Consider the following 25,226-nt stretch of genomic DNA (forward strand, 5'->3'; position numbering starts at 1 on the left):
GATTTTGCTGGTGTCCTCACCACTAGGCTAGCAAGCTAGAGGCTAAGTTTTAGTCATCATCAGTGATGACTGGGTGGTTCCAGAGAGATGTTTATAAGCAGTAACAACTCAGTTCTGTCCTGTGTTTGTGTAGTACAGTTGTTAAGCCCTCAAGAGAGATAGCATGACAGGAACACTCCACTTCATCAAGCTTCAGCTTTTCAAATCCCTCAAGAGAGTCCTGCTGGTAAAACCCAAACACTTGGGACTTGCAAGTGGCTGAGAAGGGCCTGCATTGTTTCTGATTTCCCCAAATGCCCTCTCCAAAAGCAAACAAACAAAAAACAAGTGAAAAGTAAATTCTGCACAAAACTGTGTTGTCAGCATCACTCGGAGAATTTTAGAGCTGCAAAGTAACTAAGAGGAGAGTCACCAAATGCCAGTGTGTGATCTCTCGCACCATCCCCCGCAGCAACCCCACCTCAGTGAGCAAAGAACTGGGGGGCAGGAGAGAGGAGCTGGCGCAGGCCCTAAGATTAAATCTTAATGTCCAAGATATAAAACATCCAAGAAATAAAAATAAATTTTAAAGTATCTCAATACTATATAAAGTAATAAAAGAAAAGTCAATCTATCCAGAGCTACTGCAGAAAATCAGGAGGTAAGATTTCACACACATGAACCTAGGACCTCTCCCCTCCACGAGGCTCTATTACAAATGCGTAACACAACCACACTGGAAGGGATCAGGAATAAGAAACACCTGAGCAAATTTAGAAGCCAGTCAATATGCTGACTGCACACTGTAAGGCTAAAGACAACAAGAACTGTATGAAAATGCTGTATTTCTCACAGGGCCACAGTTTGGAAATGCAGTGACTTCAGGTGTCTACCAGGACTGAGTAAGTTGCGGTGAGCCTGTGTGCGGAGAGGGCCCAAGACCAACTCCAACAGCAGGGAGCACCCCTGCTGAATGGACCTTGGCTTCTGGATAGCAGTCTCCAGTACAATAAAATGGAGTTTGTTGGAGAAGTAGTTGATTTCAGGGCAGGGACAGTAAGATGAACCTAAAATAGCCTGTGGTGCCAGAAAATGAGCACTTGAGAAAGGATGGCAACTTTCACAGAGACACAGAACCCAACCTAATGATGTTCCTAATCTCTAAAGGCTGATGGCTCCTAATTCCTTATGGAACAATCTGAGTAACAAAATAAGAAATGATAGTATTTATTATAACTCACAGACCAAATAAACATCAGTGAGTCCACACTGATCTAAACAATTGAGTAAATAAATTGGAGGGGGGAGAAGGACAGCTTTTCCTCACAGGCAAATTCTAAGTAATAAATGTAGAAGGAATGAAAGACATACACAATCATCATCAAACAAACACAAGGATAATCGTTTCAGGCAAGATCTGCTGATGGATGCTGAAACCAGGGAGCGAAAGTTGTAAGAGAAACAGGTGTTTCCATACCGTCAAAGAGCTCCCTCCGTTGTAAAGGAAAAACAGTAACTTTACCGTGGAGAAACCCACAGAGGCCACCATAACCAAGGGAAGGGCATGACCTGTAAGGGAGCTCTCATGTACCCCCAGATATGAGGCACTGATGATACAGCACTCCTGTGGCACTCTTTTAAAAAACTGCATAACCTCAACCCACTCAGGAGAAAACAGCTGACCAACCGTAATTACGAGGCATTCTACTAAGTAGCCAAACAATACTCGTCAAAATCATCACGGTCATGAAAGACAAGAAAATACTTAGGAACTGACCTAGGCTAGAAAGGGTACAGAAAACGTAGTAACTAACCACGTGACATACTGGATTGGGTCCTGAGGCAGAAAAAGAACATTAGGGGCAAAAATTGGTGAAATCCAAGATTTGTGGCAATAGTACTGCGCCAATGTTAATAGCCTGGTTTTGATAATTTTGCTATGGTTATATAAATTGTTAACACTAGAAGCAGCTCAATGAAGGGCACACATGAAGTCTGTACTATTTCTGCAACTGTTCCGTAAGTCTAAGTGTTGATAAATAAAAAGTTAAACGGGGCGCCTGGGTGGCTCAGTCGTTAGGCGTCTGCCTTCGGCTCAGGTCGTGATCCCGGGGTCCTGGGATCGAGCCCCACTTCGGACTCCCTGCTCAGCGGTCCCTCTGGCCCCCCCACCCCCCGCTCATGCTCTCTCTCTCTTTCTTTCTCTCACTCTCTCTCAAATAAATAAATATAATCTTGGGGCACCTGGGTGGCTCAGTCGTTAAGCGTCTGCCTTCGGCTCAGGTCATGGTCCCAGGGTCCTGGGATTGAGCCCCGCATCGGGCTCCCTGTTCTGCGGGGAGCCTGCTTCTCCCTCTCCTACTCCTCCCTGCTTGTGTTCCCTCTCTCGCTCTGTCTCTCTCTGCCAAATAAATAAATAAAATCTTTAAAAGACAATACAAAATAAAGAGTTAACCAGCTCTATTCCAAGTACTCAATCTGAACATTGCCCGTGTGCCTATTTCCCAGAAGTTCTTGGTGAACATTGTAACTGTTCATAATTATTTCAGGATTGTGTGTGTGTGTGTGTCAGTGTGACAGAGAGATGAAGACAGAAGCCTCTTGATCCAGCCACACCTGAATTCATTTCTGGAGTTGTCAATTATAAGCTGATTTTCCCTTTTTTTCTTCTTTTGTTAGAGTTGTGTTTTTATAATTTGTCATCAAATACCCTCTAACATACTAACTTTTATGGTCTGCTTTGTTCTAGTATTGAGGCAAATACAGACATTCATAGAAGAGAAAAAAATAAATTAAAAAAGTAAAATGAAAATAAAGCAGCAGGAGATACAACACAGTCACAGTACAGTTACTACACAGAGAGAGGCGTCACTGCACCCCGCTCGGGGACCGCAGGGCCACCGGGAGCACACCCTGCCTGAAGGCTGACTGTAACAAGTACTGTGTGCTCTACTTGACGCGATCCCTATGAGGGAAGACCCTTACCTCCATTTTACACACCAGACAACTGAGGCACGGGGGAATTACCTAACCTGTCCAAGGCTAAACAGCTAACAACGCTGGAGCAGGAATTTGAACCCAGAAAACCCAGCTTCAGAGCCTGCATTCTTAAACAGTACGCCCCTAGGCTTTCAGCTTCCTGGCAGTAAAAGCAAAGTGATTTATAGCAATCAGTGCCCACAATACATATACTAATGATATCCTCTGATCTCTCAGGAGACTATCAGCCCTAACTATCCTGCTGTCATTAAGATATAAGTTCTACATAAATAACAGCAGTTGAGGAGTTCTACAGCACTCACAGCTCACGCAGGACTGTCCCCTCCGATAGTCAAAATTCAGGCAAAGATACACGGAACCTGTAAACTCCTATTGTTTGGATTAGCTTCCTATCGCTGATGTAACACATTACCACAGACTTGGTGATTTAAACAATACAAATCCATTATCTTACACTTCTGGAGATCAGAAGTCCACCACAGGTCTCACTCGGCTAAAATCAAGATGTCAGCAGGGCTACGTTCCTTCTGGTGGCTCTAGGGAACAATCTGTTTCCTTGCCTTTTCCAACTTCTGGAGGCCACCCTCATTCCTTGGCTCCTGGCTCCCTTCTTCCATATTCACAGCCAGCAACAGCAGGTAGAGATGCTTCTAGAAATGCTGTTTCTCTGGTTTTCTCTTTTGCCCACCCAGATAACCCAGGATCATCTTCCAGGTCAGCTGTTTAGCAATCTTTCTTACTTCTGCAACCTTAATTCCCTTTGCCCAGTGACACACTCACATGCCTGGGGGGATGAGGACAGGACCAGCTGGAGGTTATTACTCTGCTGACGAGAAGAGCTAACACTTATTAAACATTTTATGTGGAGGTAAATACCCAATAATAAGTAACGATGATAACAGTGAAAAAGCAGTAAAGTTAATATACACAGAACACTGGCTGGAGAACGATTCCTTTAAAAAGAAGCTACTGATTACACTGGGCTGCTCAGTTGCACACATAATTATTTGTACATTCTAGTTGATATAGCTAAAATGTTCTTGGTTGTCCCAATAATACAGTATGAAAGAAAAGTGATTCTGAGCAATAATATGTTAAAATTATCTGAAACTTTGCTAGTTTAAGATAATTGAAAACTTGGATAATTTGATCAGTCTTTAGAATTCTACCAGAGTTTTATATAATTAATGTCAAATTAGAGATTTTAGAGGAAGCTAAGTATTGATTTTTTACTTGAGTTCCAAGAGATTCACCAATTACTCCAGTTGTTAGATTTAACTTGGGAAGCTTCATAACAGTGCTCAATTTACTGGTCATAACTTTCTGATCTACAAAAGTTATCTGAGCTTTACCTTTAGTTTTTGAACAGGACATTTTTATTTAAGAAACCTGAAAATTATAATATCAAATGATCCTTTCTATATTTTCCCCAAATTGAATGCAGTAACTTGCAGTAACTTCTATATTTTCCCCAAATTGAATGCAGTCTGTTTGTAATCTAAAAAGCGATTTCACTTCAAAACCTTTTGGAAACCAGTGACTAGAAGTATGCTTCTTATTGTTGCTAGCATGTTGAAAATAATGTCTAAGTCCATGTTTCAACTTTATTCAATGTTAACTCTGAATGCAGCCTTTTAAGATAAATAACCATATGATTTAACATATGGGAAGAAATCTCCACAATTCTCGGATTCTACTAATTTGATGTATGGCTAAAAGCAAGGATTCTCAAGTTTCATTTAAGAATCGTTTTAATTTTTATTTTTTTATCCTGGAACCCAACTCCTGGTAGAATATTTGGGGTGGATCTGGTAATACCTGGAGATAAATTAATATGAAATAAAACCAAAAATCCCTTAAAGGAGGAAAATTTTGAAATCCAGTAGTTCAATGGTTAGCCTTCCCATCCATGTGTATTCCACATAAACAGACTCATTCACACCTGGAAAATGCCATCAAACCTGCAGAAAGTATTAAATTTACAGTGGTACTATAGATTCTGCCTTTATTAAATATAAATACATCAAATATAAATGTTAAATGAGTAACTTTTAATCAAATGATACCAACTATTGAATGCTCTAAACATTTTAAACATTTGAAGAAAATACATATTTAAATGTTCATCTTAATATTGGCAAAACTGCAACTTTAAACAGTATATTACTTTAAAAAAGTAATCCATCAAAGAAATTTATAGGACCTAAAATAAGGCTTTGAAAATTGTTGCAATTTACACTTTAATCTAATATAACAAAACTTACTACAAAAAACAAAAATAAGCAATATGGTGACTATTTAAGTGTTTTACCAAAGCACACATGGGTTCACTCTTCCTAGTGAAAATAGGGAAAATACATTTAAATGTTTTAGTATATGTGCTGCCGAAGTGAGCACTTAAATGTTTTATACTAAAGTAAAAAATGCATTAAATGTATCAGAGCATTAATTTAACTTGTCTTGGAAGCTTAAAAATATACACATTCCAAAATGTTATGTATCTATGAATTCAAATTCAGTTTATTTATCTGTTATCCTGTGATCCAATTAAGTCTTAAAGATTACTGAAAACTGGAACTACGAACTTCAGGTAAATTATATTTTTCATGTATGGAAATCATTTAATGGACTCTGAAACAATAAACCTTCTCTTGGTCACTATTTTTAAAAACCCATTTAACAAAATTTTTTAAAATAGACATGACCATTTTTTCTAATCCAAAATATGCAACTTGAAGTCTCTAAGTAACAAGTTTGAAATATAAAGTTTATAAACATTAAAATTATCTTGTATTTTTAATATGGAGAAGATGGTAATATTGTAGGAACAACAGCTGCTAGATGTGAAGGGAAGGCCATAAAGTAGAATATACGCAGCTAAATCCACTTATTTAGCCTATTCAATCATGGCATCTTGTTATGACCACAATTTTTTTCTAAGTGTTGTAGAACATTCTCTGGAGGAGGGAACTCATGCTTTCCAAGGAAATTCTATATAGATCAAGAAAAGAAGGGAGAAATCAACCATAAGACATACTGATTACGCTAAATGCAATGTTCCACAGAAGTAGATACAAAGTCCCCCCTTCTCTGCGCTCTTCCTTCCCGAGGTTTCATCACCTGCAGTCAACTGGGGTCCAGGAGCAGGCACAGACGACCCTCCTTGTGAAGTACTGCCAGGAGGTCAGTGGTAGCCTAATGCTACGTCACCTCTGACATCACTTACCTCATCACGGGGGCATTTTACCATCTCACACCATCACAACAAGGCTAGGGACAGTGTATTTTGAGAGAAACACCACATTCACATGACCTTTATTACACTATATTGTTATAACTGTTTTATTAGTTATGGTTACTTTCTTATGTGCCTAATTTGCAGATTAGACCTTATCCCAAGTTTGTGTGTATAGAAAAAAGCAGCGTATATATGTAAGGTCTGGTACGATCTGCGGTTTCTGGCATCCACTGGGGATCTTGGAAGTTATCCCCTGAAGATAAGGGGGGACTACTCTAGTTATTTATCAGTACACTCTACTACTAAACCAATCATTGTCATTAAACTCATTTTTCATATTTATGAATATCAAAAATACTCATTTACATTAAATTCTATCCCTTGACTAAGCATATCATTAAACTCTACTACTACATCAAAACAGCAACAGGCCACTAGATATTATACATACAGAGAACTATTCTGTTTCTACAGAGAAAACCAGATTGTCATCGTGGTAAAAATGAGGACAAAATGAAATGAACAGAGAATCACTTAAGTGACACATTAAATCTACTTTCTTCACTGGGAAGCACCTCGGCTGGTATACAGGCAGACTCACAAACTGGTTTATTAATGAACACCTACAATATGAAAATCATTATTTTAAAGACAAACATGTCCAGTATAATACAGATGTCTCCCTGCATGACAAAGGTCTGGTGGGTTTGCCTGCAGCCCGTAATAAAATATTTGGGTTCCCTAAGCATGGGGTTCTTCCTGTAGTGTAACCCGCTGTATATGTGTGTGGTTGTCTGCTGGCTCTCACTGGGTTGCCCTAGGAGCACTGAGCCTTGAGGAACGAGGTAAGAAAATAATATTCTGGCTACTGCTATCACTGTGGGAAAAGACTCTTTTGTCTCTGTCCCAGGAGGCTCAGGCCTTTTGCCAGCATTAATGAAATTATGCCAAGTTAAATTGTTAGTTTGCACATAAAATCTCAAGACCCTGAGATTTCTCATGAAGAAAAGATTTGACATTTTATTTCTTGCTTGTTCAGAATTTTATCATGTGTGGGTGGTGAATTTTATCTACTTCTGTATCTACTGAAATAAAAAGGTGATTTTTCTCCATTGTTCTCTACATAGGGTAAATTACATTGAGTTTCAAATATTAAATGAATCATTCCTGAAATAAAGTCAATTTGGCCATGAAGTATTAATCTTTTTACAAATTGTTGGATTCAGTCTGCTAATACTTTCAAAAGAATTTTTGCATCCACGTTCACGAGATTGGTCTATAATTTTCCATTCCTGTGATGTCATTGGTCTGGTTCTGGTGTCACGACTATACTGATTTCTCTAGAAAAGTTAAGACTGATATTCCTTCTTCCTTAAATGTTTGGGGAATTCATTAATATAGCCATCTGAGCCTGGATTTTATTTTGTGGGAAGAATTTTATTTATGATTAAATTTCTTTAATAAATACAAGACTAGTAAGATTTTCTATACCTTCTAGTGTCTGTTTTTGTTAAGTTGAATCTTCCTAGGAAGTTGCCCATTTAATAAAGAACTTGAATATGTTAAAGTCATTTACAATGTCCTCTCACCTTTTCAATGCCCAAGATCTGTGGTGATATTTCCTTTGTGAAAAATATTACCTTGTTTGTGTCTTCACTTTTTTGCTTTATCAATTTCATCAGGGGTCTATCAACTTTATTATAGCTCTTCAAGAATCAACTTTGTTGATCCTTACTGTATATTTGTTATTTCAGTAGTTTTCACACTTCTTGTACTTCCTTTGGGTTATTTACTTTTGTTTTTTCTTCTAACTTCTTGAGTTATATACTCTGCTCATTAATTTTGTATCATTTTTATGACATAGGAATTTAAGGCTATCCATTTCTGTTTACAAAGCTCTACAGCATCCCTCAGCTTTTGATGTGGAGGATTTTCATTATCATCCTTTAACTAAAACCTATGTTCTAGTTTTCCTTATATGATTTCTTCTTCCACTCACTGGTTACTTAGACATTTATTTCCCAACAGAGGGATTTCCTATTTATCTTTCCACTGCTTATTTGTAGGTTATTTGAATGGTAGCCAGAGAACACACTCTTTTTCAATCCTTTAGTATTTGAGACTTATTTTATGGTCTAGCATATGGCCAAACTTTATAAACATTTCAGATGACCTGAAGAGACTTTGCAGTTGTGATGTGCCTTACATTCTATATAATGTCCAATAAGTCAAGTTGGTTATTTGGATTGTTCAAGTCATTTATACCATTACTGATTATTTTTGCTGCTTCTATCAGAGAGGTATGTTATACTCTCCCATTATAATTGTAAACTTGCCAATTTCTCCTGATAGTTCTGGAAATAGTTCCTTTACATATTTTAAGGTGTTTTATTAGATGCATGCAAATTTCAAATTGTTATTTATTCTTAGTAAATTAAATATTTCTTCTTCAGTAGTTTTACTGCTTTAGAGCTTACTCTAATGTTAATATAGCATGGCTCTTTATCCATCCTTTTATCTTTTGATATCCTAATGTTTTTAAGATGTGTTTCTAGAGATACTATATAGTTGGTTTTTATTTATTTTTTTAAATTTTATTTATTTATTTGACAGAGAGAGACACAGCGAGAGAGGGAACACAAGCAGGGGGAGTGGGAGAGGGAGAAGCAGGCTTCCCGCTGAGCAGGGAGCCTGATGCGGGGCTCGATCCCAGGACCCCAGGATCATGACCTGAGCCGAAGGCAGACGCTTAACGACTGAGCCACCCAGGCGCCCCTATAGTTGGTTTTTAAAAACCCAATCTGACAATCTGAGTCTTTCATAGGAGTATTTTGTTCATTCACATTCATATTTAATTATTGACATTAAGTGGGTTTTCATCATCTTACTAAATATTTGTCCTGCCTATTCTATGTGTTCTTTTTACTCTCCTTTATTACCTACTTTTGTAGGTTAAAAAAACATTTTTATTAATCCATATCCCCATATTAGGATTGGAATGACAAATTTTTAAACATTGTGGTTAAAATATACGTAACATAAAATCTACCATTTTTAAGTGTACAGTTCTATGGCATTAAGTATATTCACATTGCTCTGCAATCATCCCCATCATCGATCTCCAGAACCTTTTCATCTTCCTAACAGAAACTCTTAACCATTAAACAGCAACACCATTCTCCCCCTCCACCAGCCCCTGACAACCACCATTCTACTTTCTGTCTCTATGAATTTGACTACTCCAGGTACCTTTATGTAAGTGGTATCATACAGTATTTGTCCCTTGTGACTGGCTTATTTCACTTATCTCAGTCTTCAAGGCTCATCCATGTTGCACCATGGGTCAGAATTTCATTTCTTTCAAGGCTGAATAATATTTCATTGTATGTATATATCCCATTTTTTCTATTCATCCACTGATGGATCTTTGGGTTGCTCCCACCTTTTTAGTTCTTATGAATAGTGGTACTTTGAACACAGATGTACAAATTATCTGTTTGTGTCCCTGCTTTCAGTTCTTCCAGTTACCCAGAAGTGGAATTGCTGGATCATATGGTAATTCTAAGTTTAATGTTTTGAGGAACTGTCATACCATCTTCCACAGTGGCTGCACTATTCCCACCAGCAATGCACAAAATTTCTAATTTTCCTCATCCTCACCAACATTTGTCATTTTCTGTTTGGGGTTTTTTGTTTTTGTTTTTTTGTGTGTTTTTTTTTTGGTAATAGCCATCCTGTGGATGTGAAGTGCTGTGTCGTTGTGGTCTTGATAGCATTTTCCTAATGACTAGTGATAATGAGCATATTTTCATGTGCTTATTGGCCACTTGCATATCTTCTTTGAAGGAATGTCTATTCAAATCCTTTGCCCATTTAAAAATTATGGTTTTGTTGTTGGGTTGTAGATATTATTTATATATTTTGGATAGTGACCCTTATCAGATAAATGATTTACAAGTACTTTCTCTCATTCTGTGGGCTGCCTCTGTTGAGAGTATCCTTTGATGCACATTTTAAATTTTGAAGAAGTCTAGTTTATTTTTTCATATCAAAGAAATCATTGCCAAATCCAGGGATGTGAAGCTTTTCCTCTGTTTTCTTCTAAGAGTTTTATAGTTTTAGCTCTTATGTTTAGGTCTTTGATCCATTTTGAATTAGTTTTTGTACATGGTATAAGGTAAGGCTCCAACTTCATTTTGTGTACGCTTTTAAAAATCATTCTTTTAGTGATTACCCCAAAGATTACAACATGCATCCTTTACTTATTATCAAAGTCTGGTATCAACTGGTATATGTGTAAAAGGAGAGTTAACACAGCAGGACTGGGACTGCTCTCCTTACAAAGACCTACTTGCAAGGTTGGCCCTTGGCTAGAGACTAGGAACGTGGATTTTGGAAGGGTTTCCACCAATCCCTGAAGCGAAGAGTGGCTCACTGTACCAAAACTGTATGAACAATGTGGTTTATACCAAACAGTTGCTTTCCTTCTTAGAGTCTGGAACTTTGGTATATGCTAAGCAGTGGGTCCTATGTGACCAGGCCCCAATAAAAATATTGAGCACTGATTCTCTAATGAACTTTCTTGGTATACAACATTTCGTATGTGTTGTCATAATTCATTACTGGAGGAAACAAGCACGCCTTATGTGACTCCACTGGGAAAGGACTCTTGGAAGCCTATGCCTGGTCCCCTCTAGACAGCACCATATGTGGCTTTTCCCTTTGTTGATTTTGCTTTGTATCATTGTGTTGTCATACATTAAAGCCATGAGTACAACCATATACTGAGTCATGTGAGTTTTCCAAGTGAATCACTGAGCCTGGGGGGGGGGGTAGTACCGGGGACCCCCAACATAGTACATTTTACCCTCTTCCCAACCTACAAGGCGTTCAGAATAATAAGTACCTAATCTCCTTTCAACTTAGATGCTACTATTGTCATATATTTTTTATTGGACCTGTAAAATACCACTGATCTTGTTTTATGTAGTCAATACTAATTGATCTATACCACATTTTAATCTTCACTTCTCCTGCATCTCTGACTTTTCATCTAAAATCACTTTCCCTCTTCCTAGAGAACACTCTTTAGTATTTTCTTTACTATAAGTGAGTCTTCTTCTAAGTAATAAATTATCTTAGTTTTGAGTAAAGATATATTTATTTCACACTTATTCCTGAAGGTTCTTTTTTTGAGTATAGAACTCAAAGTTTGTAGAATTATTTGATGGTTTCTGTTAAGAATCGGATGTCAATCGAATTGTACTCTTGAAGTAAATTTTTTTCTCTGGCTGCTTTATAGATTTTAGCTTTTTTTCTCAATATACTGATGTCTTTTTATTTTCCCTGTTTGGGATTTGAAAGGGTTTTACTGAATTTATGGCAGGATGTTTTTCATCATTTAAAAAATATTTAAGCCATTTTTTTTCAAAAATTTTGTCTATTCTATTTTCTCTCCCTTCTTTTTGTTAAAACTCAGTTATATCCATAGAATGCCCCACTCTATCTCTCTCTCACCTTCTCTCTCAGGTTTTGTATCCTTTTCTCTCTCTGTGCTTCATTCCATAGTTTCTTCTAACCTATCTTTTTTTTTTTTCCTAGCCTAATTCTCACTTCAACTGTCTAATATGCCATAGAACCTATTAACTGAGTTATTAATTTAAATTTTTCTTTTTTTCATTAATGGAATTTCCATTTTTAAAATATTTTCAGTTCTATATTGAAATTCTCAATCTTGTCTTTTGTCCCCCTGACTATAATATATCTGAATCAGTTAGCTTTTGCTGTGCAGTAAATCACCTTCAAAACTTAGTAGCTTAAAACGACTATCTATTTAAGCTTATAATTCTGCCCATTTAGCAATGGGCTGGACTCAGGTGAGGGATTTTTTGCATCTTGGTTGGGCTTGCTCATGCCTCTATCTATGGACAGCTATGAGGCTGGCGGGAGGGGGTGGCGGGGGGCGGGAGGGGGGTTGATCTCCTGATCTATGCCAGATTCTGTCACATGTTCAGGAGCAGCTGGCTACAGGCTGGAATGCCTTGGCTATCCTCCATGTAATCTTTTGTCCTCTAACAGACTGTCTGGGCTTTTTCACGTGGCTGCAGCAAATTTCCAAGACAGAGCAGAGTAATCAAGTCTTCTTGAAGACTAGGCTTGGAAAAGGCACAACTTGTCAAAGTAAGTCAAAAGGCTAGTCCAGATTCAAGTGGGTGGGAAAACAGATTCCACATCTTGATGAAAGGAGCTTCAAAGTCACATTGCAAAGGGTCACGAATGCAGGGAAGAGAATAATTATGGCCATTTTTGCAAACAGTCTATCACATATAAGCATATATTCTTTAAGTGTGTCTGATAACTTAAATATCTGGAGTTCCTGTGGCTAGTTTCTATTACCTAGTGTTTATTATCTAGTAGTTTTCATTCACGTGGCCTTATTTCATTTATTAGTTATTTTGGATTGTGCACTCTTATTTACAAAATAACTAGTATACACAAAATTGTTGGTAGAAAAAATTTGAAGCCTAAAATGACATTACTTTATTCCAGAAAATTCTTATCTTCATTTCTGCTAGGTGCATGTCAGAAATAACCCCATATCATTTCACTCAACTCAGGGAATAAATTCTGAAGCTGAGTTACAGTCCCTCTGAAGAACTATTTCTGGTTCATAGTTCCTACTGCAGTACCACCCGCTGGGGTTCCAACCCATTGCTGAGAGTTCACCTAGGCCCCATCTCCCTGGCTTCAATGTTATCAGAAGGGTCCCTTAAACTAGCTACCCCTCTGCAAATAATACCAGGGAAAACATGTCCCAAACATTGGGCATATTTTCCTGAGACTCATCTCTGTACCCTGGCCCACTAATTCATGATCACGGGGATAGCTCCCCAGTGCCTTGTTCAAACAGATATTCTTTACATTTATTCAGCTTTTCTAGCTGCTCTCTATAGCAAGTTGGCTTTAATCACCTAGACAGCTATAACTGAAAACAAATCCCCATTCATTATTTTATAACAAAGAATCCCACGTTTGTGCATGTAATTAAAACACATACACAAATTCTTTGATTCACTTTTCGTCAAGAGGGGGAGCTTAATTCCCTTCCCCTTGAGTGTGGATTGCATACAGTGACTCACATCTAAAATGTGACAGAAACCATGGAGTATGCCTAGGTCACAAAGACACTGCAGCTTCCATCTTGCTCTCTCTCTCTAGAGAAGCCAGCTGCCACAATGTAAAGACACTCAAGCAGCCCCAACGAGAGGTCCATGTGGTGAGGCCCACGTGGCCAACAGCCCTGTGAACGAGCCATCTCAGCAGCACATCCTCCAGTCTCAGTCAAGCCTCCTGATGACTGCAGCCCAAGCAACATCTTGACTGCAACACTGTGAGAGTTCCTAAGTGAAAACCACCCAGCTAAGCCACTCCTGAATCCTGACCTGCAAACTAGGAGATGATGAATGTTGTTTGAGCAATTGCGTTTGGGTAACTGGTTTTGCATTAGTAGTTAACTAATACAGTATGTTTGCCTTTTAATTTTATAATATCCTTATTTTATTACTTTAAATTTAATACTATTTTTCATTTCAAAAAATCAAGAGCTTAAAAATTTTAAGTCATATTTAAATATAAAAGATATACTTGATTTACCTCTTGTTGCTTCTTTCATTCCTAACTGGAAGCAGAATTTTTCAAGACAGATGAAGTCATTTCCACAATAGTATTAATAGATAAGCCATTCAGAAAACCTTTATGATTTATTCTTACTTCCTGAAGAGCATCTATAATACGGTCTCTATGCAAAAGGAAAATACACATAAGCACCTGTCTTTCCAAAGTAACACATTCTAAATATGGATAAGTTATCACATTGAACTATATTTTTACATAAAAATATTAAAACCACTTTAAATAGAATTGTAGTCATTACCTGTGAACTTCTGGATGTAGTTCAGCCAGTCTCTTTATGATTTTGGTAAAGCTACGCAGATTCAATGTATTTGGAGGTATGAATTGAGTAGGTGTATCAGGTAATAACTTAGTAGATTCAATCTGTTTACAATTCTTCTTGACACCCTAAATAAGCATTTTAAAGTTTTCTTAAAATCAGTGACTATTACATAGACACTTTAGCTTATTTAATTAAAATTTAAAATTACAAATGGTAAAATAAAAATTCCTAAGAAATTTACTTTGATTTGGGATTATTTATACCAAGTAGATTTACTTGAGCCATGTTCAGAGCCATGTATTAAAAAAAAGTCACACATGTTTTCTAATAGTGACAAAATACTTGAAGTTAGTACATCAGCCTTTCTCAACTGGGATTCCTCATCTGAACCACAGAATACAGATGTTAACTATTTTCTCAATTTCCCCAAAGATAAGACATAATTAGTTCCATTCTCAGGGCAGGAGAAAGTTTAATTCACTACATACAGTGGATATCTTAGGCTCATGGCATGGAGGCTTAGTTCTCTTACCTAACCTGACAGAGAAAGGCTGCTTTACATAGTTAATTATAAATATTCTACATTTACTAAATATGTAATCATCACACACTATATGTCCAGAATTGGACCACACACTATGGAAGGAAAACTAGTCATATAAATTAGAAACCCCTCCACCTATGAATCTTACAATCCAATCGAACAGACAAAATTAAAATGATTAATTAGTATTAACCATGCAAGTAGGCTATAAATTGTATGAAACCACTACATATCCCATAAAAATTCAAACTAAATGAAGAGCTGAGACTTTAAAGTCTAGATGAAAAGACAGGGCAAAATACATAAAATATTATATCTATCCCATCAGAACATTACCTATTTTACTTAATTGCTTATTGCCTTGCTTCACTAGATTTAAGTTAAACAAGAACACATATTTTTTGGTCTGTTTTGTTCTTTGCTGCTTTCCCAGTGCCTAGAATATTTATGTATATAGTTGGTATGTAATAACTGCTGAATAAATAAAAATTTGGGATACAATAGTTTAAGTGATAGTTTAAACCACAGAAAGGATGAAATTTCCAAGAAAGAGCCAAATTACTGCTCAACAACAGTAACAGCTACTATTGACTGAGTGCATTTTCTGTGCCCGGCACTGTTCTAAGGAATTTTCTGTATGAAATTCATTTAAACCTCACAACATTTGTGAAGCAGGAACTATTATTCCCATTTTAAGATAAGGAAGCTCAGACATGGAGATTAGGTAACTTGCCCAGTCACATAATAAGTAGGTAGCGGAGCCAGGTTCTGCTGCTCATGGTAGACAATAAATATTTTCTAAATAAATGAATGTAATGAATAAATGTTGAGAAGCTGAGAAAAGAAAGGTGATAATACCTCATGTGTTAAATAAAAATCAACTCAAAATCTTTGTGACCATGGGTTTTGCAAAGATTTCTTAGATATAACACTAAAAGCACAAGTTAAAAAAGAAAAAAACTGATAAACTGTATTTCATCAAAATTAAAAACTCCTTTAAGACAGTATTAAAAGAAGGAAAAGACTAAGTACAGGTTAGAAAAAGTATTCCCAAGTCATATATATATATCTTATAAAAGGTTTGTATTCAGAACATAAAAAACCTCTCAAAACTCAATAATAAGATAAACAACAATTCATCAATCAAGGGACACTTGGGTGGTTGTCATAATTTGGCTAATTGTAAATAATGCTGCCATAAAAATCAGGGTCCATGTATCCCTTTGAATTAGTGTTTTTGTATTCTTTGGGTAAATATCCAGTAGTACGATTGCTGAATTGCAGGGTAGTTCTGTTTTTAACTTTTTGAGGACCCTCCATACTGTTTTCCAGAGTGGCTGCACCAGCTTGCATTCCCACCAACAGTGCACAAGGGTTCCCCTTTTGCCACATCCTCGCCAACATCTGTTGTTTCTTGTGTTGTTGATTTTAGCCATTCTGACTTGTGTGAGGTGGTATCTCATCATGGTTGTGATTTGCATTTCCGTGATGATAAACGTTATTAGGCATCTCTTCATGTGTCTGTTGGCTATCTGTATGTCTTCTTTGGAAAAATGTCTATTCATGTCTTCTGCTCATTTTTTAAACAGATTACTCATTTTTTGGGATTGATGAATGGAAAAAGAAGATGTGGTATACATATGCAATGGAATATTACTCAGCCATAAAAAAGAATGGAATCTTGCTATTTGCAATGACATGAATAGAGTGTATTATGCTAAGTGAAATAAGATGGTCAGAGAAAGACACTAATACCATATGATTTCACTCATATGTGGAATTTAAGAAAAAAAAAACAAATGAGCAAAGGGGGATAAAGGGAAAGAGACAAACTAAGAAATAGACTCAGCTATAGAGAACAAAATGATGGCTACCAGAAAGGAGGTGGGTGGCGGGATGGGTTAAAGAGGGGATAGGGATTAAGGAATACATTTGTTGGGGCGCCTGGGTGGCTCAGTTGTTAAGCGTCTGCCTTCAGCTCAGGTCATGATCCCAGGGTCCTGGGATCAAGCCCCACATCGGGCTCCCTGCTCGGCGGGAAGCCTGCTTCTCCCTCTCCCATTCCCCCTGCTTGTGTTCCCTCTCTCGCTGTGTCTCTCTGTCAAATAAATAAATAAAATCTTTAAAAAAATAAAAAAAAAAAGGAATACATTTGTTGTGAGGAGCACCAGTAGATTTAAGAAGTGTTGAATTACCATATTGTACCCCTGAAACTAATATACTGTATGTTACCTAACTGGAATTTAAATGAAAACCTTAAAAAAGTAAACAATCCAATAAAAGTGGCCAAAATATAAACTGGAATGAAATGCTATATACACAGCAATATGGATCAGTCTCAAATGCATTAAGCTAAGATGTCAGGCTAATAATGTTACAAAATATTCATTTCTATGACATTCTGGAAAAGGTAAAATCATAAGAACAGGAAATAGCAGAGTATAAGACAATGTTCTGGAATGAAGGAACTATTCTGTATCATGATTGTGGTGGTGGTTACACATCCATGTGCCTAAACTTGAAAATACCAAAAGCAGTGAATTTTACTCTATGTAAATTTTTTAAAAAAATCTGTGGAACTCCTATAGGACCCCAGGCACGTTGCTGAACAGCAGAGAGATGAGAGTAAAAGGGGCAACCTCATCATTTTCCATGTAGTGTTTAAAACCCTGATGAGGTAAAATGGAGGGCATGTATATAATAAAATGACTATATTTTATGGTTTTAATAATTATGAGCCAAGATTAACTGTGAGAAAGGATGATGAGAGAGTAATTAACTACTTACACAGGAATACTATCCAAGAATAGGTACAAAAAAGACTGCAAAGCACTGGCAAAGAGTCTAGTTAAAGATAAAGAGAAATAATCTATAGCCAGATCTACAAAGATCCACATCCCCCACTCCTCCAAGAGCAACTGGAGTTGTACAAAAAACAGGTTAGGGTGGATCCAAGGTTAAAAAGGATACAGATTAACATTCTCATTTCCACTTCAAGCTCCCTGATTCTGGAGTTACTTGTTCTACAAAGCTACTTACTGCAGTATGTCCTATACAAAGACCACTGAAGAGATCATCAAGAAAACTAACCTTCTGGTCAAAAGGAAAAAACTCACTGTCTTGCTCAGATCCCAGCTGCCTTGGCCTAGTTCTGGGCAATCTTGAAATAGAGGAGAATGAGCTAATTTCTTTGTTGGTGCTTCTCTCCAAATTATTCCAAGTAACTTTATTTCCATTTTTGTAGGAAAGTGGTGATGTATATTCTCCAGGAGTTTTAACAAGCCGCACATTTACTGATTTTCCATTTATTTCTATCCCATTCATTTCTTTCACGGCCATCTTTGCATCAATGTTTTTTTTAAAAGCAAGGGATGCATATCTAACATATAAAAAGCAGAAAACCAAAAGGTTGTTAATGACTAAATTGCCTCAAACTTCACATTGTAACTACTGGATACATACATATCTTTTACAAGAATAGCTGCCCTTAAAAATAAAAAAGTTAATATACTTACCTTGGGATTAGGAAGAATATTCATTTAGAATAACTAAATAAAAAGAAATTAGGGGAGCCTGGTGGCTCAGTTGGTTAAGCATCTGATTTTGGCTCAGGTCATGATCTCAGGGTCCTGGGATCGAGCCCTGCATGGGGTTCCCTGCTCAGTGAGGAGCCTGCTTCTCCTTCTCCCTCTGCCCCCCCACTCCACTCCTGTTCTCTCTAAAATAAATTTTAAAATCCTAAAAAAAAAAAAAAAAGCAAATCAGGGGTGCCTGGGTGGCTCAGTGGGTGAAGCGTCTGCCTTCGGCTCAGGTCATGATCCCAGGGTTCTGGGATCAAGACCCATGTCGCATCGGGCTCCTTATTCAGTGGGGGGCCTGCTTCGCCCTCTCTCTGCTGCTCCCCTTGCTTGTACTCTCTCCGTCAAATAAATAAATACAATCTTTAAAAAAGAAACAAAGATGGGAAGTAAAAGACACATTTCTTATGAGTTCTCTATTAATTTTATATTAAAATTTAATGTATAACATTTGCAAAGTTGCTCTATGACAGAGTAACACAGATTAGTAATCTTAGGACAATTGGTTATCTATTCTAAAAAAATTAAAATTAATCTCTATACACAAAACATAACCTCAAGGTGGATCAAAGTCTTAAATGTGAAAGGCTAATTTTAAAAACATTTGGCAGAGTATGTAAGATAATGTCCATAGGACCTTGTCGTAGAAAAATAAGAGGACCAAAAAAGAAGTTGGAAAATCTAACCAGAATTTTAACCATCTGATTGAGAAAGTTAGGCAAGAGTCATCCTTCTGAAATCACCAGCCCTAGATGTGTCAATGGAAGGACATACACCAAATCTGAAAAGGAGTTGTTTTCAAAAGACAGAACTATGGCTATATTGTTATAAGTTTCTCTGTTTTTCTTTTAAAATGTGTTTTCTAAATTTCCACACAGAATGTATAATACTTCAAGTAATAAAAAAACAAAATTTTTTAAAAAAAGGATTACAAATACTAAAAGAATATTTCACATCAAATAATACTTCCAGGATCACAAAACTACTTTAATGTAGTGGAATGTATTAACAACACATCAACAGGTCAAATTTAAAAAGCCCATGATCTTAAGTGACTCCATTTAAACAACTATTTTTTTTTTTTTTTTTTTTTGAGAGAGAGCTCAAGGTGGGGGGAAGGGGCAGAGGGATAGAGAGAATCTTAAGCAGGCTCCATGTCCAGTGCAGAGCCTGACACAGGCTTGATCTCACAACCCTGAGATCATGACCTGAGACAAAATCAAGAGTTGGATGCCCAACCAACCGAGCCACCCAAGCACCCGTATTGGATCCTTTCTTAATTGATAAAGACTTTTACATCTGAAATAAACAGCTATCCTCATTAGTGATAAAATAATTAAGGCATTTCCATTAAGCTATCACCATTTTATTTTTTTTATAAAGATATTATTTATTTATTTATTTGACAGAGAGACAGAGAGCACAAGTAGGCAGAGTGGCAGACAGAGGGAAAGGGAGAAGCAGGCTCTCTGCTGAACAGGGAGCCCGATGCGGGGCTCAATCCCAGGACCCTGGGATCATGACCTGAGCCGAAGGCAGCTGCTTAACCGACTGAGCCACCCAGGTGCCCCAAGCTATCACCATTTTATTTGATAATTTTGAATATTCCTACAATGTCACAAAACAGAAAGTAGCATGATAAATATTGGAAATGACTGTATGTACATGATAAACATAAAAGCATCAACTAAGGGCACCTGGGTGGCTCAGTTGGTTAAGCGACTGCCTTCAGCTCAGGTCATGATCCCAGGGTCCTGGGATCGAGTCCCACATCGGGCTCCCGGCTCAGCGGGGAGCCTGCTTCTCCCTCTGACCCTCTCCCCTCTAATGCTGTTTCTCTCCTGCTCACTCTCTAATAAATAAATAAATAATCTTTTTTTTTTTTAAAAAAAAAGCATCAACTAAAAGGTAACTAAAATTAAAAATAATAAAACTAAGTACAATTTTCTGCATGCCTATTATATGCTAGGCTATATTCCTATTGCTTTACTTATTAATAATTGTCTCATAGCAATGCGATGAAGGTATTATTATTATCCCATTTACAGATGAAGCACCTGAGGTATGGAAAGGTTAAATAACTTGCCCAAATTTATTCAGCAAGCTACTGATGCAACTGGGCACAGAACCCAAGACATAAGCCATCTAGCTATAGAGCCCATTCTCTTAACTAAGGCACTCTACTGCCCCTGTGAAATGGTAATGAAACAGGATTAAGTGCACAAAAATCAATAAGCCATTAATGGCAAATTAAAAAGTGTAATGGAAGATTTGATTAGGAACAGCACCATTAGCGATGTATCCCTCTGGCTGGGAAAGCTCTGCGGAAACGGCCCTTGACTTGACTGCCACTGCGGCTGGTGTCCACCACACCACCCCTGGCACACAGCACACACCCAGCAGATGCACCTTACTGAATCTGGGAAACCTACCTATAATTAGTAGAAGAATCATAAATTGAAATTTCGGAAACTTGGTATTTCTGGAAATGAGACCTTAAATCAGCCTGAAAGAAAAATAAAAGTTTGTGAAAGGTAGAAAAAATAAAAAATAATCAAAATATGAACAATTAATAGATTTTAAAATGAAACTCAGAAAATAAGTCCTGGCATACCTCAGATACGGAAGGGCACAGACCACCAACATGTATCAAATAACCTTTATCTTTTCGTAAAGGTTCAATATTCTTCATTTCTGCTTGTAGAGAAACATAATATGTGACTATTATTTTGATATTTTAAAAGAAATGTGAAAAAATTTTTTATTATCATAAAGCTTATTACAGAGTTATTACTGAGTATCAGCACTAGCCTGAAGACCAAGAGCCTAGAGCACAGTTTTAAGATTTTAGGGCCTTAATCATATCATCTTCAGGGATTGGATTGTAGCTCAAAAATGGGTCAATAACATCTCGTCAGGATAATCAATTACATCACAATTAAGAAAGGTGTCTTTCATTTGTCTTTGGTTCAAAGACGTGCTATCTAGGAAGCTGGATGTGCAGAGGACCCTAACTGCCCCCATATTAATCCTGGCTAGGGCTTATGTATATTCCTGTGCTCGGGAAACACCACACCAACAAAGCCTTGAAATCAGAAAAATATCAATAGCAGGTATATAGCCTGTTAATGGTGATGGCACAACAGAAAAAAGGGCGGGGTACAAACAACTTGATTTACATGGCACTTTTTGGGAACCACAGATAGTAGGATTACAGATACAGTTTTTTTCCATTCTCAGAATGCATTTTCATGGTCTCCATTTTGAAGAGAACTTGCTCTGAAATCAAGAAGGATTCACTGAATTGAGATTCTTTCAGTTTACTGTCAAAACCAATACCAGGCACATAGGTAGTACACAATAAATATCTGGTGCATGAGTTCTTAGAGGAGTTTTAATTTATTTGTTTTATATTTTTATATAATAATGGAATGGTTGTAAGTTTTAGTTTTTTCACTCAATAATAATAGCCCCACCCCTCCTGAGTGCCCCTCACACTGCAGGCAGGACGCCCAGCACTTCACCCCACGAATCGAGTTCAGTGGTGGTGCGGCAAAGCAGGCAGACTCTGTCATCTCTAGGCAGTAATAACCCAACCTTCTTCATTAACTTGCTTCCTTTAGCTTGCCTAATCTCTTCGCTTCATAATGTACCGTCATAGAGAAGACAGTGAAACTATTTGTCTGTATACTTCTACACTGGGGTGTGGAGGGAGCAAGAAGCTACAGTGAATAGGCATTAGGAGACATATGTTCGACTCATCCCCTTTACCTTGCACTAGGTTCAATACAACAGGACTACTAACTACTCCATGGGCAGAACACTGTATGTGGCACTGGAGACAGGTAGTGAACAAACAATAAAAAAAAATCCAACCTCACTGAGCTAATATGTGATGTGGGAAGGCAGTCCATAGATCAAGTAAGGTAAGTACACAGTATGTGCTAAGTGATATGGACAAAAATAATGCAAGGAAAAAAAGTAGTTACGATAAAGCTAGATGATAAAATGTCATTTATTTTAAACTGTGTATGTGTATGAAATACAGGCATAAAAATGCATAAATGAATGGTAATAGTGGTTACTGCAGACTGGAGAACCTTCAGGTAATTTAAATTTTCTTATATTTTGTTTAAAAATCTTTTTTTAAAAAGATTTTATTTATTTGACACAGAGAGAGAGAGAGAGAGAGCGCACAAGCAGGGGGAGAGGCAGAGGGAGAAGCAGGCTCTCCGCTGAGCAGGGAGCCTGATGTGGGACTCGATCCCAGGACTCCAGGATCATGACCTGAGCTGAAGGCAGATGCTTCACCGAAAGAGCCACCAGATGTCCCTGTTTAAAAATTTTAATAAGCATTATTTATGCAAGCAAAAAAGCCCAATAAAACCATTGCTATTATATCAAATAAAAATCCATGGAAGCATACAGAAATAAAATAAAGGAAGGTAGTATATATTTAGAAATGATAGAAGGGCAATGATCACAGATACTAGAGGAAATTCCAACTATTATAAGCAATTAAAGACTATGAAAGGTGAAAACTTTAATAATTTGCTATTTCAGGAAAGTAAGGGAAAGAGGACTATTTGGATCCCTCATGCCAATTTGACAGATCTGCTGAGGGTTCAGAGGAAGAGAGTGTCCAGGAGGAGCACTGGTGTTGGCCCAGAATGGCAGGAAGGACTCAGACCTCTACTGCTAACTAAATCTGGGATTTAAGCTTTTAGTAGTTTTCTGAAAGAAATGAACATTTTAAACTGATTTACTCTCTAGAAAAACTGACCTCTAAATGTCCAATTTCTCATTTTTTATAATTATAAAGGAAAGCCACAAACAATAAAATATTAAAACAGTTTAGTTCTCAGAAAAACACAGAAGATGGTTACAAAACGAGCTAGAGTAGGATTTCTTAGTAAATTGTTAAGAACCAACCTTGTGGAAACTTTGGATCCCCTTTGTCTTTTTCTATTTGATTTTCTTGTACTCCTGACAAGTCAACTCCTGTCAGGTTTTCTTTAGCATCAAACCAGTCTTCACTTATTTCTCGATAATTTTTGCAGTCTGAGAAATTGAACAGAAGTAGCTATGAATTATGTATAATGTTAAACTCTGAGAAATTATCTAAAAAGCTTCTCAGAATAAATCAGCATGAGGACAATTACTAGTTTTATGTAAAAATAAATATCAGCAAAATATAAACTAAGCATAAAGATTCTTTCAGAAAAGTTTTTTTGCTAGCCCCTGAATAAAAAATACTATTCTGAGTGATCTGCTTCCCAGTTTCCTTTTAACTAACACTGATTCCTAGCTTATTAAAAGCCTTACTTTTCTGATTTTTAAATTATCCTTTATTGAAGAAGAGACACATTTTTATACACAGAATAACAGTAAACATCTTTAAAAAGGGATTAACCAGTTTCATTAAAAATTGAATTAATGATCTTTCCGGAATGATTATCTCTTCTCACAGAGGACAAAAATAAAACAGTACAATTTACATAGATACAAACTGGACAGAAGAAAGAATTTTCAGATTGGAAAACATGAACCAGAAGAAAGAATCTGTATTATTATTTGACATTATCAAATATATTAAGTAACCTTACAGATGTTACATAGATGTAATAAGAACATGCTTAATGTTCATAATCAGAATGATGCCATTCAGTCAATTAAAAATGTTGATTTTGATTTAATGAATGGGCACTAGGAGTATTTTAAACTTTGCTACTTGTTTTTGGGCAATGACACAGGACTACATCTGTACACTGACCTTTGTCATCGAGTTTCAGCAGACTTAAGTCTACATCTACGTCACCATTTTTTAAACCATCTTCCTTGGGTAGTGCATCCTGTTTAGGATGACTACTGTCAGACAGTAAGGACATCTGAGGATTAAAATAATAAAAACAACAATAAATACGGACTAATCGTTACTGCACTGTTATTATGTGGCAGGCACTCTTCACTAACATTGTTCAGTCCTCATGACAATGAGGGCAATGAAAGCAAAATCATTTTCTATAGGTGAGCAAACTGAAAGTAAGTAACTTGCTGCTTTATGTTGGTCACACTTAACAAGAAAAAGGATTTGAACTCAGCCTGTGTATAGTGACTGCCAACACTACCATTATTTAGCAAAGTGTGGCACACATACACACAAGGAGTACTTGAGATGATTTTCAGAAGTGTTCTATTTTCCACATTAACAATTAACAGTAATACATTTAATGTAATGTATGCTTATATATACCTTTTATTTACAAAAAGTGGCATTTCTTTCCCATATTTAATAGTTACTTTTTTTTTTTAAGATTTTATTTATTTATTTGAGAGAGAGAATGAGAGACAGAGAGCACGAGAGGGAAGAGGGTCAGAGGGAGAAGCAGACCCCCGCCGAGCAGGGAGCCCGATGTGGGACTCGATCCCAGGACTCCAGGATCATGACCTGAGCCGAAGGCAGTCGCTTAACCAACTGAGCCACCCAGGCGCCCAATAGTTACTTTTTACACATAAATTTATTTAGAAAGGAGAATCATTTAAGGGCGCCTGGATGGCTCAATCAGGTGAGCGTGTGACTCCTGATTTTGGCTCAGTCATGATCGCAGGGTCATGGGATGCGGAACCCCATGTCGGGCTCCAAGCTCAGCAGGGAGTCTGCTTGAGATTCTCTTTCTCCCTCTCCCCCTCCCCATCCTCCGCTCGTGTGCACTCTCTCTAAAATAGATGAATAATCTTAAAAAAAAAAAAAAGAAATCATTTAAAAATACAAAGCAAGTAAGACTATAGGTAATACATGGCTATGGGAAAATGTGAAGATGGTACATGAGTAGCTGAAATTTAGCAACACTACCCTCCACTGTACTGGTTTTCACACATAACCTGTTAATTTAATGAGACAGGTATTAAAATTTCATCCTAACTTATAATAGG

The 25,226-nt window shown here is 37.1% G+C and overlaps 1 protein-coding gene across 2 annotated transcripts in view; it reads right to left on the minus strand.

The window, feature by feature from the left end:
* Positions 1 to 4,329: 4,329 nt before the first annotated feature.
* RBM44 (RNA binding motif protein 44) overlaps positions 4,330 to 25,226 on the minus strand; it is a 62,877-nt gene continuing 41,980 nt past the window's right edge. Inside the window, exons 5-13 of one of the 2 annotated variants that reach the window (XM_081813320.1) lie at positions 24,067 to 24,181; positions 23,226 to 23,354; positions 22,581 to 22,625; positions 20,908 to 20,987; positions 20,726 to 20,799; positions 17,806 to 18,094; positions 14,151 to 14,296; positions 13,871 to 14,015; positions 4,330 to 5,970 (exon numbers count right to left, since the gene is read on the minus strand). In XM_081813320.1, the coding sequence (XP_081669446.1) occupies positions 13,892 to 14,015; positions 14,151 to 14,296; positions 17,806 to 18,094; positions 20,726 to 20,799; positions 20,908 to 20,987; positions 22,581 to 22,625; positions 23,226 to 23,354; positions 24,067 to 24,181 (1,002 nt within the window). In that variant the 3' untranslated portion in view covers positions 4,330 to 5,970; positions 13,871 to 13,891. The remainder of the gene's footprint in view (positions 5,971 to 13,870; positions 14,016 to 14,150; positions 14,297 to 17,805; positions 18,095 to 20,725; positions 20,800 to 20,907; positions 20,988 to 22,580; positions 22,626 to 23,225; positions 23,355 to 24,066; positions 24,182 to 25,226) is intronic. The other variant, XM_081813318.1, reaches the window with a different exon arrangement.

Source organism: Leptonychotes weddellii, chromosome 3, assembly GCF_054177405.1.
Source record: "Leptonychotes weddellii isolate Sample4059 chromosome 3, ASM5417740v2, whole genome shotgun sequence".
NCBI classification, from domain to species: domain Eukaryota; kingdom Metazoa; phylum Chordata; class Mammalia; order Carnivora; family Phocidae; genus Leptonychotes; species Leptonychotes weddellii.